At 33.2% G+C, this 20,767-nt stretch overlaps 1 protein-coding gene across 1 annotated transcript; it reads right to left on the reverse strand.

The window, feature by feature from the left end:
* Positions 1–8,006: 8,006 nt before the first annotated feature.
* LOC114310744 (putative glutathione S-transferase) lies at positions 8,007–12,803 on the reverse strand. The gene is made up of 2 exons (XM_082879734.1): positions 12,373–12,803; positions 8,007–8,735 (listed from the first exon to the last, which is right to left on the reverse strand). The coding sequence occupies exons 1-2, from the start codon at positions 12,688–12,690 to the stop codon at positions 8,388–8,390; spliced, it is 666 nt and encodes a 221-aa protein (XP_082735860.1). The 5' UTR covers positions 12,691–12,803; the 3' UTR covers positions 8,007–8,387.
* Between the last annotated feature and the right edge of the window lie 7,964 nt (positions 12,804–20,767).

The raw sequence follows: 20,767 nt of genomic DNA on the forward strand, positions 1-20,767 counted from the left end.
GCAAGATGTTTTGGATTCATGTTTTTGCTAGCATCTTGAAGGTTATGCTTCTTAGCTTGTATTTCATGTCTTTTGTATATGTCGGCTTGAGAAGCCTTTTGATAAGATGTAACATGCACTTTGTTTTATTGTTTTCAAATTGTAAAACTATGTTAAATGTATGTCATTTCATTTAATCTATGCACAGCTCTTATGGACTAATTAGATCTAAATTTATTTGCTTCCGCACATGTAAGCCCCATATGTATATTCTGATTGTGTGTGTGACTTTGCAAGTTGGCCTTAGGTAATCTCGGATTACTGGCCATCATGGTACCATTCTACTAGGGGCGGAATGGGGTCGTGACAGTTGATTTGATGATTGTTAGAAAAAAAATAAAAACATTATTGGTTAGATGTGTCATTTTGTCTTATTGACTATTTTAATATATTTTATCTTTTAGTATGCAATTTAACCTAACTATCTTCCCAAACAAAGCTTATATATATATATATATATATCACGAAGATACTATCAACCTGGTTTGATAAGTTGTAATTTTAGTTTAAAATTTAAAAAGTCACTAAAATTTTATAAAGTCAATAAATATCAAAAAATCAAATTCATTTTCATTCATTCTATTCTTTACATATTTTTTCATAAAAAATTAATAAGTCATTATAAATATATTAATTTTTTTCACCTCATATATTTAATTAAAAAAACTTGCTCGCAAACTCCCTCTAAATCTACAACCACACGGTTTTTCCTTTTTTTTTTTTTTTTTTTTGTGGCAGTGGCAGTATTTGGGGAAAGATTTGGATTAAAATAGATCACTAAAAAATAAAAATAAGTTAAAATAATTAATAAGATAAAATATTACATTTAATCTATAATCATTTTATTTTTTTTCTTATAATTATCAAATCAACTAAAAGAAAAACAATCAATTTTTTAAACACAATTTTTTTAACTAGATTAAAATAATTAAAAAATTAAATAACTAATTAAAATAATTAACTTCCCAAATAACGTGAGTATATCATTTCACATACCGACAATGAAAATGAACATAATAAACGATAAAAAAAAAATATTATAAGAAGATATGTGGCTATAATTTTAAAGGTAAATTACAATGACACCTCTTCAAGTTTGAACTTAATACGTATTTCTTCTTTAGATTTTGAAAATTACATTCCCATTAGGGAAACAATTGCATTACATATTACTCTTTCTGTTAATCTACCGTTAGTTAACTTAACAGACTAAAATGATGTCAACTAACAATATTTTATGTAATGCCAATTATGCCCTTAAGATTATCAAACCAATTTTTCCATTTTTCCCATCTCTCTGTCTTTCCAAACTCCGAAAATGGGTCCAACCCCAACTTTCTGCAAATGGGTCCAACTCTCCTCTCCTTTCTCCTCCATCTAACCATTACTACACCACTTATCACCACTCATTCCTTCAATAACACCTGATGTACATTGGTCAAACTTAATTTAATTCTTTGCATCATAGATTGTTGAAATTTTCAAGTAAGTCTGGGCATTTGGCATGTGGTGTTGCAAGTGGAGGTCTAGGTAAGGAAAATAGATGCACAAATGGGTGGCGTTTCAATATGGAGTTCCATGTGTGGAAACTTTATTTCCATCTATACTTTTTTCTTATTTCTCCTCTTTCCGCTTTCCCCTTTCCCTTTCCTAGACAGACCCTCTCTTTTCCATACTATATTCAATATATTGGTTCAGTTCTATATCCGAAAATTAACAAACCCAATAATATATATTATATAAAGAAAAATGTTAGAATCCACCCCTATGGATTCCGAATTTACTATTGTATTTGTGTAGTGAAAATAAAATTAATAAAGCGCGTAGTCCATATATGAATTAAATCTGAGTCACTAATTTTTTTTTTTTTGGAATAAATTCTGAATTGATAACGATAAATTTATAGTATAATTGATTATATAAAATTTTATTAATGTTGACAGCCCAATAGATTGTCATTAACATGACTATAATGATAAGGATCTGATCTATGAATCAAGTGGATTACTAGCTTTTAGATCATATTGATAAATTTACTTGTAAAATTTAGGATAAATTATAAAGATACTATTTGAGATTTACTTATAATATTATTTATCTTTTATTATGATTTTAAAAATTATATCTCGCTCTTTGAAATTTCTAATTTCATAACAAATAACTCTTTTTATTAATAAATTATTAAGTTAATTAATAGTTTTTAATGATGTCAGAAATTTATTTCAATTAATAATTCAAATAATTTTATTATTATATATGAGAGTAGTTAAAAATTTTATTTTTTCAATTAATTTTGTTAAATAAAAAATTTGACAAAGGGGTATTTATAATTTTCTAAACTATAAAAGATAATTCATATTTTAAGCAAATCTTAAGAGGTGTATTTATAATTTACTCTAAATTATATATATATATATATATTCTTTTTTTTTTTTTCTATGAAAGTAGCGATCTATCATTTTCTATTTAAGGGGTGTCATTAATTTACTTGTCTCAAGACTTTTTCAAATGGAAAATCCATCCAAACTATGCCCCAAAAATCAAAACTAATGGACATTTGAACGACTTCGGGCACTGGTGGAACAAGGTCTTTTTTAAATTTAAATTCATCTATAAATTGTGAAATAAAATATTACAACAATAAGACTATAAATTCAAACTTATGAATTCATAATTTATTCAAAAAAATGAATCAATGATTAAAATTTATTTTATTTATAAAATCCCCACTTTATAAATTTAATTTCCACTATACAAACACATTCTTAACAAATTATAGGTAGAATAAGTCTTAGTTCATAACATTTTTCATATTACAAGGTTATTGATCATGAAACTTTACCTCTTTTCCAATGCATGTGTTGTTGACTCGTTGGCCTGCTAATCAAGATTCAAGACATTGATGCTTTCCTCCCAATAATGCCTACCCTTATAATTTGAGTAAATTACACTCACCTTGACTGTCTGAATGAAAATATAATTAGATTTACATTTTTAACATAATTATATTAATTTCTCTTTATATTTTAATTCATATAACATTTAACTTATTTTTTTATCAGTAATTTGTTAATCGTATAAATGAAAAAATAATATTATCATCTCTTTTTACCATACGAGAAGCAAGGTTAGTGTAATAAAGTTAAAAGTGTGAAATATAATATATATATATTTTTTTTTATAAATTTCAATAGGAGTGAGTGTAATTTACTCTTATAACGTACTATCTCATGCGTTCACATAATATTATTATGGATTGGGACATTTCTCAAGTTCAATTCTCAACTTAGGATAATTTGAGGGATTTGAGGAGCCTATCATCATTGGTCATATTTCGATAATATGAACCGTTTATTTCATAAGGCCCTTCGTATATATAACACATGAAAAAAAATTAACTTGATCTAATAATCATAATCTTTTCATTTTATTATATTTAATTCTGAAAAATTAGAGGACAAGTATATTTTTGAAGTACTCACGAGAGCAATGAGTGAAGAGCCTAATAGAGTGAGATGGGCGCACACTAGGCACACTAGCTTATTAGTCTAAGGCTTCTTTTGAGGGTGCTAAAAAAAATAATTTATTAGCTAAAAATAAGTCTATAAAAATTTAATGCTAAAATTGTTCAATACTTATACATATTAGTGATTATGTTAAAGTTGCCAAGACACTAAACTGTTTTGAATTCTAACTCAAAACCTCTTTTGAATTGAAGGCTTTTGAAATGAGAGGTGTACGGGAAAGAAATAAACTTTCTCGTATAATCTTGTTGATCAAGTCTGCGCTCCTTTGTACGTCGTCGCTTTATCACCTGAAAACACAAACGTGAGCTAGCCGGCGGGTGTGTGCCGGAAACCTCTCTGATGCCTAAGTCAGTAACCTTGACAAATAGACAAAAGCTCCGTGTATTCAGAAAGCAAAGTTGTGTGTTACCTCTCCAAAGGTGATGTTTGTGAGCTTTTATAAGTTTTGTGTGGCACAATCCTAGTAGGACTTCTACTCCTCCATGCAGAATCCTCCTAGGATTCATACTCCTGAAAGATAATGCTTATCCTTCAACACCCCCCTCACTGCTTAAACCAAGTGAGATGGTTCTATCATGGCCGAACTCCAATACGACCGAAGTAAACACGACTATGCATAGCCGTAGAATAAGTCGAACTAGTTCTTCCTTTTACTTCTCTTACGTCGGCTTCTCATGCACAACACATGGCGTGGTTAGACCGAACTAACAAGTCGTGACCGGTATAACTCCAAGACCGGTCTAACTCAAAGGTACTGTTAGACCGATCTAACTTCATTCTTACGTCGGACCGGACTAGCTTCGCAGTCTTATGACCGGACTAACTTCGGAATATTCATACGACCGAAGTGACTTACGTGGCCCTTTTACTCGGCCCTTTGTACTTTGGCTCATAACGGCCCATTACCCAGCTCGGCCCAATTTTTACATATTTTTTCGTAAAAAATTAATAAGTCATTATAAATATATTATTTTTTTTCACCTCATATATTTAATTAAAAAAACTTGCTCGCAAACTCCCTCTAAATCTACAACCACACGGTTTTTCCTTTTTTTTTTCTTTTTTTTTTTTTTTTTTGTGGCAGTGGCTTTATTTGGGGAAAGATTTGGATTAAAATAGATCACTAAAAAATAAAAATAAGTTAAAATAATTAATAAGATAAAATATTACATTTAATTTATAATCATTTTATTTTTTTTCTCATAATTATCAAATCAACTAAAAAAAAAACAATCAATTTTTTAAACACAATTTTTTTAACTAGATTAAAATAATTAAAAAATTAAATAACTAATTAAAATAATTAACTTCCCAAATAACGTGAGTATATCATTTCACATACCGACAATGAAAATGAACATAATAAACGATAAAAAATATATATTATAAGAAGATATGTAGCTATAATTTTAAGAGTAAATTACAATGACACCTCTTCAAGTTTGAACTTAATACGTATTTCTTCTTCAGATTTTGAAAATTACATTCCCATTAGGGAAACAATTGCATTACATATTACTCTTTCTGTTAATCTACCGTTGGTTAACTTAACAGACTAAAATGATGTCAACTAACAATATTTTATGTAATGCCAGTTATGCCCTTAAGATTATCAAACCAATTTTTCCATTTTTCCCATCTCTCTGTCTTTCCAAACTCCGAAAATGGGTCCAACCCCAACTTTCTGCAAATGGGTCCAACTCTCCTCTCCTTTCTCCTCCATCTAACCATTACTACACCACTTATCACCACTCATTCCTTCAATAACACCTGATGTACATTGGTCAAACTTAATTTAATTCTTTGCATCATAGATTGTTGAAATTTTCAAGTAACTCTGGGTATTTGGCATGTGGTGTTGCAAGTGGAGGTCTGGGTAAGGAAAATAGATGCACTAATGGGAGGGATTTCGATATGGAGTTCCATGTGTGGAAACTTTATTTCCATTTATACTTTTTTCTTATTTCTCCTCTTTCCCCTTTCCCTTTCCCTTTCCCTTTCCTGGACAGACCCTCTTTTCCATACTATGTTCAATATATTGGTTCAGTTCTATATCCGAAAATTAACAAACCCAATAAGATATATTATATAAAGAAAAATGTTAGAATCCACCCCTATGGATTCCGAATTTACTATTGTATTTGTGTAGTGAAAATTAAATTAATAAAGCGTGTAGTCCATATATGAATTAAATCTGAGTCACTAATTTTTTTTTTGAAATAAATTCTGAATTGATAACGATAAATTTATAGTATAATTGATTATATAAAATTTTATTAATGTTGACAGCCCAATAGATTGTCATTAACATGACTATAATGATAAGGATCTGATCTATGAATCAAGTGGATTACAAGCTTTTAGATCATATTGATAAATTTACTTGTAAAATTTAAGATAAATTATAAATATACTATTTGAGATTTACTTATAATATTATTTATCTTTTATTATGATTTTAAAAATTATATCTCGTTCTTTGAAATTTCTAATTTCATAACAAATAACTCTTTTTATTAATAAATTATCAAGTTAATTAATAGTTTTTAATGATGTCAGAAATTGATTTCAATTAATAATTCAGATAATTTTATTATTATATAGGAGAGTACTTAAGAATTTTATTTTTTCAATTAATTTTGTTAAATAAAAAATTTGACAAAGGAGTATTTGTAATTTTCTAAACTATAACGGATAATTCATATTTTAAGCAAATCTTAAGAGATGTATTTATAATTTACTCTAAATTTTATATATATATATATATATATTCTTTTATTTTTTTTCCATGAAAGTAGCGATCTATCATTTTCCATTTAAGGGGTGTCATTAATTTACTTGTCTCAAGACTTTTTCAAACGCAAAATTCATCCAAACTATGCCGCAAAAATCAAAACTAATGGACATTTGAACGACTTCGAGCACTGGTGGAACAAGGTCTTTTTTAAATTTAAATTCATCTATAAATTTTGAAATAAAATATTACGACAATAAGACTATAAATACAAACTTATGAATTCATAATTTATTCAAAAAAATGAATCAATGATTAAAATTTATTTTATTTATAAAATCCACACTTTATAACTTTAATTTCCACTATACAAACACATTCTTAACAAATTATAGGTAGATAAGTCTTAGTTCATAACATTTTTCATATTACAAGGTTATTGATCATGAAACTTTACCTATTTTCCAATGCATGTGTTGTTGACTCTTTCTTGGCCTGCTAATCAAGATTCAAGACATTGATGCTTTCCTCTCAATAATGCCTACCCTTATAATTTGAGTAAATTACACTCACCTTGACTGTCTGAAGAAAATATAATTAGATTTACATTTTTAACATAATTATATGAATTTCTCTTTATATTTTAATTCATATAACACTTAAGTTATTTTTTTATCAGTAATTTATTAGTCGTATGAATGAAAAAATAATATTATCGTCTCTTTTTACCATACAAGAAGCAAGGTTAGTGTAATAATGTTAAAAGTGTGAAATATAGTATTTTTTTTTTAATTTAAATTTAAAGAGGAGTGAGTGTAATTTACTCTTATAATATACTATCTCATGCGTTCACATAATATTATTATGGATTGGGCCATTTCTCAAGTTCAATTCTCAACTTAGGATAATTTGAGAGATTTGAGGAGCCCATCATCATTGGTCATATTTGGATAATCTGAACCGTTTATTTTATAAAGCCCTTCGTATATATAATACATGAAAAAAAGGATTAACTTGATCTGATAATCATAATCTTTTCATTTTATTATTTTTAATTCTGAAAAATTTCGTATATATAATACATGAAAAAAAGGATTAACTTGATCTGATAATCATAATCTTTTCATTTTATTATTTTTAATTCTGAAAAATTAGAGGACAGGTAAATTTTTGAAGTACTTACGAGAGCAATGAGTGAAGAGCCTAATAAAGTGAGATGGGCACACACTAGGCACGCTGGCTTATTGGTCTAAGGCTTCTTCTGAGGGTGCTAAAAAAAATAATTTATTAGCCAAAAATAAGTCTATAAAAATTTAATGCTAAAAAAATTAATCTATTTATTAGATTCTTAGTTGCCAAGACGCTAAACTGTTTTGAATTCTAACTCAAAACCTCTTTTGAATTGAAGGCTTTTGAAATGAGAGGCGTAAAATGTTGATTGTACAAAGAATTAAATTGCCAAACACTCTATAATCTACCATCTTAAATCCTAAATCCTAAATCCTATATTTTCAAATCCCAAATTCTAAATCCTAAATCATATTGAAGAGCCAAACTCTTTATATAATCTGTCATTTTGAGTTGAGTACTAATTGAAAAGTCAAAGATTTCTATACTTAAATCTCTTTCTCAAACCTTCTCAATAAACTCTCAATCACACATTCGTGTCTTGAAATTCACACCATATTTTGCAATTGGAAAATTCGTTAGGACAAAAAACAAGACAATAGCATTTCCAACATACAAGCCCTTTTTTTTTTGTCATATTTATCCCTAACATGCCACAAACACAAGGAAGTGTTTCTTTATTACAATTAAAGAGACAACAAACACAAACAACCATAGACAAGAGAGTGAAAAAAAAAAAAAAAAAAAAAAAAAAGAAGAAGAAAAATTACACACAAAGTATAACCGTAAGTAAGTAGGAAATTCTCTATTCGGATCTCACAGTACCTTATTCTAAGACCCCTCTCCACCATATGAGGTCAGACCAAAGAGATAAATTGTAATAGAAAAGTGCCTTGAAACAAACTGGGGGTCCTAGATCCAACTTATTTTATTTAACCGATATGATAATATTAACAAGCTCATGTTCTTGCTTTTGGCTTCTTGTTCAAACCCAAAACAAAGTCATAGATCTTGTGTTGGTGAGGAAGAGTCTTGGAAACACTTTCATTTTTCTCAATGCACCTCTTGCCCCATGAAAATAGCTTGGGGCACTCTACCTCTAGACTGAAGTTGCCAAGGGTCTCATAGGCCCAGCAGTATAAGGTGACAAGAGCAACGTCTACAAAGCCAAAGGTTTCACCTCCAAAGTATGGCTTATCACCAAGCTCTCCCTCTAATACCTTAAGACATTCTATGAATCCCTTTTTGCCTTCCTCTTTCTCTTCTTCTACATTTGAATCTAGTATCTTCCTCCCCATAACATACACCTGCATTTCATATGTTAATAATTGTAGCATCTAAGATATTTTGTAACAGGTTTAATTAGGTTGGACCCCTATTTTTAGTGTATTAATGTGACACCATTCAATTACGGATAGATTGTGTTTGTTTTATTGCGTTTGATTGGGAATAAACCAAGAAAAATGGTAAATGTTGCTATTTTCCGATTTTAATGATTCAAACCATTCAATTACGGATAGATTGTGTTTGTTTTATTGCGTTTGATTGGGAATAAACCAAGAAAAATGGTAAATGTTGCTATTTTCCGATTTTAATGATTCAAACCATTCATTAAGTTGAACATTTCATATATTTCAATAACACAAAATTAGATTGATTTGATAATCGTAACATATTTAATTTATCACGTTAGTCATCAAAAAATAAATGATTTATTTTGTAAAATATAATTGTTATCTTTTTCTTTTCTTTTTTTTGTAACAAATGTAATAAATTGAATAGGTTACGATTATCATATCGACTCAATTTTTTTTTTTTTTTTTTTTTTTTGAGGGGGAATGAAATACACGGAGTGTTAAACAAAATAAACGGTTTAAATTATCGAAACGGCACTCGTGAAAATCCACATCAAATATCTCTCTGCCTAATATTTATTACGAAACCTATATTATTAGTCACTTCGACTTGATTAACAGAATTAACATTGAAAGATTGATAATTCTATGAATTAGTGTATGCTTAGTTATCCAATTAAATTAGTGAGATAATCATTTATTTTGAATTCATTTTTTTTTTTATATTTGAAATTATGATCCCAATCCCTCACAATATGAAAAAAAACTCACCAATTTTGTCATATTGAATTCCGCTGTACATGTAATCTGGTTACTAAAATTTACAATCAAGCATGGGATTGTGAGTTTATGAATTAATAATTTCAATCCTATGCTATAATTCTACTAATCAAAGATGTCCTTAGTTTATAATGCTCAAAAAATTAAAATATAAAATTTTAAATATAATATTACAATTTATTTATTTAGTTTGTATATGTAAAAAAATTAAAACATTATAAATAAATAAAAAAATCAAAATCAAAATTTATTGAGACGGCGAGCTCTGATTTTATTTTCAAGCAACCAAGCTATTCACGAGAAAAAATAAATATACATAAAAAAATATAAAATAAAAACTCAAACCAGAGATTCAAGTCTAAATCCCAACAATATATAGATTTGACTCGGGAGAAATTTATAGGGAAAGTCAGAGTTTTGAAAAAATAATTATAAATCAGTAAAAAAAATTATAAATATTAATAATTATAATTATAATTATAATTTTTTTTATCAATATATAATTATTTTTTCAAAATTTCACTAATTATTCCAAATTTATATCAACATAATACTAGAGGCCATTGAGTAACATTTACATTTGTAATCTTTTTATATTTATAAAACAAAATTTAAAATTATAGGAAAAATTTATTTAAGTGAATTTTTTGTTACAAAAAATTAAACAAAAAATTTATAAAATTTACTAAACTATTGTAACAAAAAAAATTATTTTTATTTGTTTCAAATACAAATTTTCATTCCTTCTTCTTTCTTTTCCTCCCTCCATCACTTACCACTAGGGCTGTGCATAATACCGCCAAAACCGTCAAAACCGCACCGAATCGCTCCGAACCGCACCGAACCGCGTCAAATTTCAACCTTGGCAGGCGGGTTGGGCGGGTTGGAGGACCAGATGAGGCGGGTCGGCGCGGGTGGCGGGTGGAACTGCCCAACCCGCAGGTCTAACCGACCCGACCCGCCAAAGTTTCAAAAAAAAAAATTTTCCCCTGTTATGCACCCACAGACCAACTACAAACCCACCACAGATTATATCAAAACCATACATTTACTCACACACACACACACACACACAATAATTTCTCAATTAAACCTAATTCACACCCACCCACACATTTCAATTTCATCTCACTCACACATAGAGACGATGCCGCTGCTATGTACAACCTTTCATCGATTCACACACACAGATTCATCGCCGATCGGCTCACTCTCCTCACCGCCGTTAGCCTCTCCTCACCGCCGCTGATCTGTTAGCTTCTCCTCTCCTCACTGCCGCTCGCTACTGTGCCGATCTAGCCTCTCCTTCCCTTGCCGATCTCATCTCCTCTTCTCACTGCCACTGTTGTGCCGATCTACCACTGTTAGTCTCTCTCTCTCTCTCGTTATTCTTTTCTCTCGATGCTCTGTTTTTCTCTCCTTTGTTTTGCTACCACTGTTAAATCTATATACATTCTATTGTTTTGTTATACATATATACATATATATATATAATATATATATTCTGCTCTATTAACTATATATAATATCATGTTTGGGTGATTTTGTTTTCAAATTAGTAAAAGTGTTTTTATTTTAAATAAACTCTTCAAAAAAATTTTTTAAAATGAATAAATCAATATAAATAGGAGTAATAAATGGATTATTATAAGAATAAATTAATATAAATAGGAGTTGGTGATTCGTTGATTTGCAAAGTATTCACTAAAATTTATCAGAACTTGACTTTAACCTAATTAATAAAAACTTAAAAATTCTGATGGTCTAATTATAACACACTAAAATCATAAGTAGGTTCTGAATATAATACACTAAAGCTGTCAATATTTTGGATTGAACTTGTAAGACTTGGCAACAACTTCACAGATTGTTGTTCTACTTTTAACATCTTGAATTATTAAAGTGATATACATCTTGAATTACATTAGATGAATATTTTAATTTTGACTATTTCAGTTAATTTATAAATTAGATCTTTTTATTCTTTGATTCAAGTTTTATAATTTGAATTATATTGTTTATAAACCGCCAAACCGCCCGAACCGCCAAGGCAAATCCTCTATTATTTGCCAACCGAACCGCCGGTTTTTGATAAGAAAAATGGCAAATTCTAATGACATTTTTATCAATCCGCCACCCGCCATATGATTTTTATTTTTCTCCTTAACCGCACCGACCCGCACCGCGCACACCCCTACTTACCACCAACCACCCACCATCTTCAGCCATCGTTGTCGAAAACCTCCTCCTACCACCACTATTGTCAACCTTCTCTGGTCACCACTTCCGGATCGACAATCACATCTAACCACCACCAACTATCTGCCCTCTAGAAGTAGGTTAAAATTTAATCTTTTGACTTTTTTTTTATTTTTTTTAAAAAAATTTGTGTAAAAAAATAAAGAAATGATATAAATTTAAAATAAAAAAAACCATAAAACTAAAAAAAAAAAACTTTTAACCTCTTTGCCAAAAGAGACTAATTTCAGCCACGAAAAATGTTTGGGACCCCCACAAAAAGAGGACCCCCATGACCTCTACTGATGTATTGATCATTGATGTGTTTGAATTTTTTTGGGAGTTGTGTCTAACAGTGACATGAATGGTTCAGATCACTTTGAGTTGTGAGTATTGTATTTTGTGGGGTCTCTATCATTGTTGTTTCAGCCACCGTATCTAACTGGCAATCACCTTTTTTTTTTCTTTTTACCAAAATATTTTATTTCTATTTTTATTTTTATTTTTATGAAACAGCACCAAATTCAAAAAGTAAAAAAACATTAAACGGTAACACCACAAAACAAGTCACCTTTTTGTCAACATAGTCAGCCCAGAACCTAGCTTGAGCTTTCTGGTAAGGATCAGAGGGCAACAATGGAGTTGTCTCATTCCAGACCTCATCGATGTACTCGACAATAATGAGGGACTCACAAACCGATTTTCCGTTGTGAATCAAAACCGGGATTTTCTTGTGAACGGGGTTCATCTCAAGAAGCAGTGAGCTCTTGTTCCTCAAGTCCTCTTCCTTGTATTCATATTTAATGCCCTTCTCAGCCAGTGCTATTCTCACCCTCATCCCAAACAAACTAGGCAAGGCATCCAGCAAAACCACCTTATTATTAGCCATTATAACTTATGGTTAGTGATAAATATATGGCAAAGAAGAAGACAGAAAAAGAGAGAAAAATAGGAGACAGACTGTGTATTTTCCACTGTGTTCAACACCTTATTACATAGGCTAGGTGGAGTGGTGATGAACAATGGGTAATGTTAGATATATCAAATTTTTTATCAAATAAATGATTAAATATCTTATATGAATGTAGAATCTATATTTTTAATTAAAAAAATCAAAGAATTACTTAGAAAAAATTGTTTCCAAACTACCTCTAAATCCACAACCACACATTTGTTTTTTTGTTTTTTTTACAGTAGCTTTATTTGGGGAGAGATTTGGATTAAAATAGCCCACGAAAAAAATAAAATAAGTTAAAATAATTAATAAGACAGAATGTCACATTCAATTTATAATTATTTTATTTTTCTCTTATAACTATTAAATCAACTATTAAAAAAATTAACTTTTTAAATATAATTTTTTTAACCAGATTAAAATAATTAAAAAAAACTAAATAACCAATTAAAATAATTAGTTTCCCAAATAATGCGAGCATATCATATCACATACCAACAATGAAAATGAACAGAAGAAATGATAAAAAAAAAATTATAAAAAATATATAATTTTTTTAATCAAACAAAAATAATTAAAAAAAATTAAATAACCAATTAAAATAATTAGCTTCCCAAATGACGCAAGCGTATCATGTCACATAAGGACAATGAAAATGAACAGGATAGACGATAAAAAAAAATGTATGTGGCTATAATTTAAGGATAAATTACAATGACACTTCTTCAAGTTTGAACTTGAGACATATTTCTTCCTCAGTTTTTGAAATTACATTATGCTCCCTGAGTAAACAATTGTGGCTTAATCTACCGTTAGTTAACTTAACAGACTAAAATGACGTCAACAACAATATTTTTTGTAATCCCAATTATGCCCTTAAGATTATCAAACCAATTTTTCCATCTTTCCCATCTATGTCTATCCAAACTCTGTGAAAATGGGTCCAACCCCAACTTTCTGCAAATGGGTCCAACTCTCCTCTTCTTTCTCCTCTATCTAACCATTACTATACTGCTAATCACCACTCATTCCTTCATTCATCACGTCATCACTTTACTCCAGCATCAATGCATCAACCTCACTCATATCTGCTCTACTGTCATCATCGTCCACCTCTGCCCACCCCACCATAGATTCTTTGCATCATAGATTGTTGAAATTTTCAAGTAAGTCTGGGTATTTGGCTGTGGTGTTGCAAGTGCAGGTCTAGGTAAGGAAAATAGATGCACTAATGGGAGGGGTTTCAATATGGAGTTCCATGTGTGGAAACTTTATTTCCATTTATACTTTTTTCTTATTTCTCCCCTTTCCCCTTTTCCCTTTTCCCTTCTCCTTTCCTGGACAGACCCTCTCTTCTCCTTACTGATATTGTTGAGTTCCAGCTGTTTGATGAAATTCCCAACTGGTTGGGTGATGGATGTTGACAAATGGGAACTATGGCTTTTTAAGAGATTGAAATTTGAGATTTGTTAAATATTTTTAAATTCTGAAAAGAACACAACTTCCAATCAATTGCCATTTAGCTGTAATATTTAAGGTAATTAATTGGTGGTCATCAATTATACATGGAACTACATGGTTGGAAGAACTAAAGGTTCTGACTTTGTTATAAATGCAACATCAAGCAAGAATTTTTTTCAGTAGTCGGTGTTATGATTTTGGGAAATTGTAGGAGAAAGAGAAAAAAAATTACAAAGACATGGAGTGTAAGTGTCTGTGGTGAAGCGTAAATAAAAGACTATGTGATGTAAATATCAATTGCATCATTTCATGTGTTGGTATATATATATTTTTTTTTCCATCTGCCTGCATCTAATTCTTCCTATGATTTTTGATAGTCAACTTCTAAGAAAATGATATACGTTTTAAAAATCATTCCCTCTTTTCTTAAAGATGTGAGCGGGCATATTTTAATGGTTGCTTTAGTTATGATGGATCTGTGAAAGGAAAGAGGTGGCCATGGTGAGGTTGTATGATGAGATGAGAGAGAAAAGGCAAAGTGAGGGAAAAAAAAAAAAAAAAAAAAAAAAAAAAAATCAAGAGGGGAAGAAGAATATAATGCTTTATGGTAAATTCATACCCTCATTAAGGTTATTAAAGTCCGTTCAAATTTATCTTCAGATCTGTTAATAGACAAAGCGGTTAGTATAATTTCTAAAAGGGGTGGCGCGAAAGAGGCAAAGAAAGTGATTTGGGGTGGGGGGGGGGGTTGGGGGTTAGATGAAAGCAATTTTTTTTTTTTTTGGGTGGGGAGGGGGGGGGGGGCGGCGCGAAAAAAGGGGGGGGGGGGTGGGGTAGATGAAAACAACAAACAAAAGAGGCAAAGAAAGTGATGGAGTGGGGTATTACTCTAGAGATAAAATTTCAGTGATAATGTTTGTTTGTTTTTTTATTTTGTGGGGGGGGGGGGGGGGGGGACGAAAAAAAGGGGAGGAGGGGGGGTGGTGGGGGTAGATGAAAACAACAAACAAAAGAGGCAAAGAAAATGGAGTGGGGTATTACTCTAGAGATAAAATTTCAGTGATAATGTTTGTTTGTTTTTTTTTTTTTTTTGGGGGGGGGGGGGGGGTTGTTTTATTTTTTGATTTTTTAATTTTTTGATTTTTTAATTTTTTTTTTATAAAAAAGAATCAGTTTCTTAGTAAAAAAAAATAGATTAAAAAAGTCATAAAAAAAAATTAAAAAGTCAAAAAATTAATTTTTTAATAATTTTTTAAAACACTTCTAAGTAGATGTGTCATATTTTTAATGGAACGGGATTCCAACTCACCAAAAATGACATGGTATACTTGTTATATCAAGCATTTTTTCGGTTCTGATTATAAATTGTTTTGAAAATGTAACTATTTTAGTTATTTTTTTAATTTTTTAATTACTTTAGTTTGATTAAAAAAAATTATGCTGAGAATGATAATTAACTTTTTTTAATTGATTTGATATTTGTAAGAAAAAAATAAAATAATTATAATTTAAATATAAAATTTTATCTTATTGATTATTATAATTTATATTATATTTATTAACTATTTTAGTATATATACCTTGTATAACTATTTTAGTATACCTATATACCCTTATATATAAGAGGGGTTTTGCTTCATACACCCAAGGGGGGTCGCGCCCCCGGTGACGTGGTGCGCCCCCACTGGTCGAAAATCAAAAAAAAAAAAAAAAAAAAAAAAGAAAAACTATTTTTTTCGGATCAACCCCCAGCTGACACCTCACTGGGTGTCACCCCCAGCTGGGGGTAGGAAGCATTTTTCTATATAAGAGAGAGTTGTAGTTGTTACAATTGAGGGCTTTTTTTTATTATTATTTTTTTTTTACGTGGCCCATTTTGCTCCCATATTTTGTTGTTTACTTACTGTGTCACTTTTGGATCATTTTGTAATTTCCTGCCAAGTCTTTTTGTCATATTGATTTCTTAAGAAATCAGATTGACACGTGAAAACATGGCGCTCATTTTTATTCCCCATTTTGCCCCCTTAGTTTTCTCTATAGGACTCCACTTTGTTTTATCCGGTGTTGGATTGTTTGGTAAATTCATATCTGTACGGGAAAGAGATAAACCTTCTCGTATAATCCTGTTGACCAAGTCTGACCTCCTCCGTACGGCGTCGCTTTATCACCTGAAAACACAAACGTGAACTAGCCGGCAGGTGTGTGCCGGAAACCTCTCCGATGCCTAAGTCAGCAAATTTGACAAATAGACAAAGCTCTGTAAATTCAGAAAGCAAAGTTGTGTGTTACCTCTCCCAAGGTGATGTTTGTGAGCTTTTATAGGTTTCGTGTGGCACAATCCTAGTAGGACTTCTACTCCTCCATGTAGAGTCCTCCTCTGTAAATTCAGAAAGCAAAGTTGTGTGTTACCTCTCCCAAGGTGATGTTTGTGAGCTTTTATAGGTTTCGTGTGGCACAATCCTAGTAGGACTTCTACTCCTCCATGTAGAGTCCTCCTAGGATTCATACTCCTGAAAGATAATGCTTATCCTTCAACACCCCCCTCACTGCTTAAACCAAGTGAGATGGTTTTTACCATGGCCGAACTACCACATGACCGAAATAACACTGGCTATGCTGAGCCGCAGAGTAGGCCGAACTATCCTTAGTTCGGTTCTTTCTTTTCTACTCCCTATCTCGGTTCTTTTATGTACAAACCATGGTATGTTCAAACCGAGCTACAAAGTTTTGACCGTTCTAACCACAATACGTCATGACCGGACTAACTTTGAGACCGGCCTAACTCCAAGTTGCTCCGGACCGGAGTAACTCTACAATTCTTGGTCCGAAGTAACTTTATCTCTCTTGGGCCGGAGTAACTTTATCTCTCTTGGGCCATGAAGTCCATCTCACAGCTCAGCCCCATTTATATACATAAATTACCCTCTCAATTGCCCCTTAATTCCATCTGCATAGCATGATAGGGATTATCTGTTCATCAGCCGAGCTATAGTCCCCAAACCTTCTAGCCGAGCTACAACCATTTAGCTTATCCTGCTGAGCTAAACTCAAACCGAGCCGCTCTCATCCAGTCACAATGTCTTTTCAATCACCAAAAACTGAATCGCTTTCTATTCCGTATACACGTGGCACGTTCCCATTCGCGGACGGCAGCTGTCAACGCCGTCTTCGTATTTCGCAATTTTTGAACAGTTCCCGCCCTTTCTTTCTCTTTCCACAAAACAAACATTCCGTCTTTAAATCACTCACCTACACTATTCACCTTCTTCTCTTCCCGTGCCTCTGCTTCTCCAACCTCTGAGTTCCCTGAGTTCGTGTTTCTTCGTTGGTGCTGTTGCTCTCATCTCCAGTTTCATCTTCTTCTTCTGGTAAGCTTCAAAAAATCTGTTTTGTTTTTCTTCTTTCTGCTTTCGTTTAATCCATTGTAGTTTGTTTTGTGTGCTTTTTGCAAACACTTTTTCTATCTTGCTTTGCTCTATACTTTCATGGAAAAATCAGTAGAACCCATGAGTATATGATATATCCTATAGAAAACTAGTCTTTGATCCAAAATCATGATGTGACCGAACTAGGATACCGTTTATGCTATATATGTAGATCAATTCAGAAAATAACCGAACTAGAACTCGTAGAAATAACAGTAGTTTCAAAAAATAACCAACTCCTGATTCACTTTAGCCGAGATAAATTCACCGAACGAAGTTTGAACTTAGTAAACTAGGAACCTCGGCCTTCAACCGAGCTAAGCCTTTGAGGCTAAGCCAGCTTCCTTAGTTTCTAAACCAAACTCAAAAAGCTGCCCCTAGAGGCTCAACCGAAGTAACAAAACCCATAGTTCAAACCGAGATAGCCAACCTTATACAAAAATCGATCTTGCGAACCCTATGCTCAATCCGAGCTGCCAAGCATTTTGCTGAACCGAGATAGAACCTGTCCACAAAGCCGAAGTAGGGCTCTTTTACCTTGCTTTTAATTTGTAGCACGGTCCAGTGATCTGTGCTTAACCCCTTTGTTTTCTACTTTGCAGACTTAGGTTGCCCAGGCACTCCTCCGTGCGCTCAACCGAGCTAGTGAGCACATTCTTCCGACCGAACTAATTTATTAATAACTTATACAATAGATGGGGAAGTATAGGTACCTAGTAAATACTCTGGGCGGCCTAGCCGAATTCAGAAAAGACTACCATATACCCGATGACGTCCACTTGATTTTGGCCGAAAAAGACGTCATTCCCTGGGGTAATGAAGGCTTTGTCCCCTTCACCCTTTTATCCATAATAGAAACCGGGCTACGATTTCCGGTCCAACCTTTAATTTGTGAGTTTCTTAGGCAAACCAGATTATGCCCAACCCAACTATCCACCAATTCCTACCGCATCATAATGGGAATAGCGGAACTGAACCGCCAAGCCGGACTAAACCTTGGCCTGGCCGAAATCTTCCACCAATACTCTATCGGTTCAAAAGAAGATGGGTGGGTCTATTATTTAAGAACACGTCGTCGCCGAGAGAAGATACTAAAACATACACCGGATAAAGACTTGAATGACGACGACTTTTTCTGGGTATCTGGGAATTTTGAGGATCATTAAGCCCAGATTCCTGGCCGATGTATAAATTGGAAAAAAGGAGAGCCCGGTAAATTTACTTCGGTTTTCTTGCTTGCTTTCTTATATTTCGGTTTTTTAATCTTTCAGCCGGACTAACAGTTGTCTTCTTTCGCAGATTCTGCCCACCTTCACCCTTTATACAGCTACCCAAACCTAGCCACTTTGCGCGCCGCACTACGGTATCCAGAACGTAGTTGGGCCAAATTGCTGAAGTTCGAGCCGACCTACAGATACAGTGGTCGCCGAAAAGCCAGAGTGACTGATTTTCTTCTTGAAGACGCCCCAGAGCCGGACCCATCCTTGCCACAAATCAGACTAATTCCACTAACTGCTGAAGAGGAGATGGCCAAAAAGAACAGAGTAAGGGCCCTATTGACCGAAACCAACAGGGCCGAAGTACCACCAGCAAGTCAAACCCAAGAAGTGGTGGTGGCGCTTCCTACGCAACAACCGTCCTCATCTCACCGAACCAAGCGCGCCCGGACTACCGAAAATGAACAACGCTTGGTTGATGAAGACGAAACTGTTCTTCCACCGAGCCCGCCACCGAGCCCCCAATCAGAGCCTTCTGACCGAACTACCAGCAGCTGGGCACCAAAACTTACCTTCAACAACCGAGATATCCAAGACTCTGACTCGGTTGTTGCTGATAAGGACCACCAGTTGGCCTTCAACCTGGCCAAGAGTGTGTGCCTCCCCAAAGATATGGAGCACCACCAAAAGCAACTAAACACCGAACTGAAGGCCATCCGGTCTTCAACAAAATCGATGATCCTAGTAAGTAGCTCCGTCCGTTTTGCTGTCTAGTTTTTTCAACTTTTACTTCGGCTAAAGGGAAGTCTATGTTTTGTCAGGCCATTCAGAAAAACAACATCGCTCACAGGAAAGTGTTAGAGCTCAGGAAAATAACAAGGCAAGCCGTGGCAGAAGCCGAAGCGAAGACGGCCGAGCTAGAGGAGGCTAGGAAGCAAATGGCCGAGCTTCGAGCTGAGAACGGTCGACTGGCCGGACTGGTTAGTTCGGCCGAAGCAGAAAAGCAGAAGGCTGCCATTGTGCTGAAGGATAAGTATCTGCGCGAGCTGGTGAAGCTTGAAAAGAAGAAAGATACCGAGATAACCCAGCTGAAGGAGAGCGCAAAAGGAGCCGAAAAGCGAGGCTTCAAGAAGGCAGAGGATGCCTATACCCAGCAGTGCGAAGCCGCCAAGGAGCTCTTCTTTAAGTGTGGCTGGAGGGCAGCTTTTGAGAAGCTCGGTCATGATCCACAGACCGAGGTCTTCAACCCTCCAGCCTACTTCATACCGAACTCCCTAGTGGAGTATGCTGGTGCCATCCAGCAACAATTTCTTGAAGGTTCAGACTCTGACGAAGACTCTGCTTCTGAGGATACTCCGGTTGTCAATGCGGACCCATCAGTTCGGATGGAGCCCACGGTGGAAGACCTGACTATTAAACAACCAGGTGAAACCGTGGTTCCGGCTGAAACCACCCTTGTGACCGAGAACGAGCTCTCGCCTGAAACCGGTCTTCATGTTAATGCCGATGCTGCATTTGATGCCGAAATTGATGATCTCTTCTCTTGATTTTCTTTTTTTTTTTTTGCTTTTACCTGTAACCGGGATAAGAGCCCATTAAATGTAATCTTTCTGATGAATGAAGATTTTCATTAACTCTTACTTCGGTTGATGTGTACGTTTGTACTTGTTATGATTTTTCCATGATCTTTCTTAGTTTCAATTGTTATATCGGTTTTAGCTGGTTAAACTAACTATGCTTACCAGCCAACCACTCCTTAACCGACATAATTACTTCGGCTGAGGAGTATTTAGAGTTTGTTTAATCCAGCCAACCACTTTTCATCCATACCCTTACTTCGGCTGAAGAGTACAAAGAGTTAGTTTAATCCATCCAACCACTCTTTACCCATGCCCTTACTTCGGCTGA

Source organism: Camellia sinensis, chromosome 7 (assembly GCF_055761805.1).
Source record: "Camellia sinensis isolate YWXY chromosome 7, ASM5576180v1, whole genome shotgun sequence".
Classification (NCBI taxonomy): domain Eukaryota; kingdom Viridiplantae; phylum Streptophyta; class Magnoliopsida; order Ericales; family Theaceae; genus Camellia; species Camellia sinensis.

Excerpts from the sequence above, each read along its gene's own strand:
- LOC114310744 (XM_082879734.1), bottom strand. The coding sequence starts at position 12,690 with ATGGCTAATAATAAGGTGGTTTTGCTGGATGCCTTGCCTAGTTTGTTT. Across the intron at positions 8,736-12,372 it reads CTGACTATGTTGACAAAAAG|GTGTATGTTATGGGGAGGAA; the intron begins GTGACTTGTTTT and ends TATGAAATGCAG.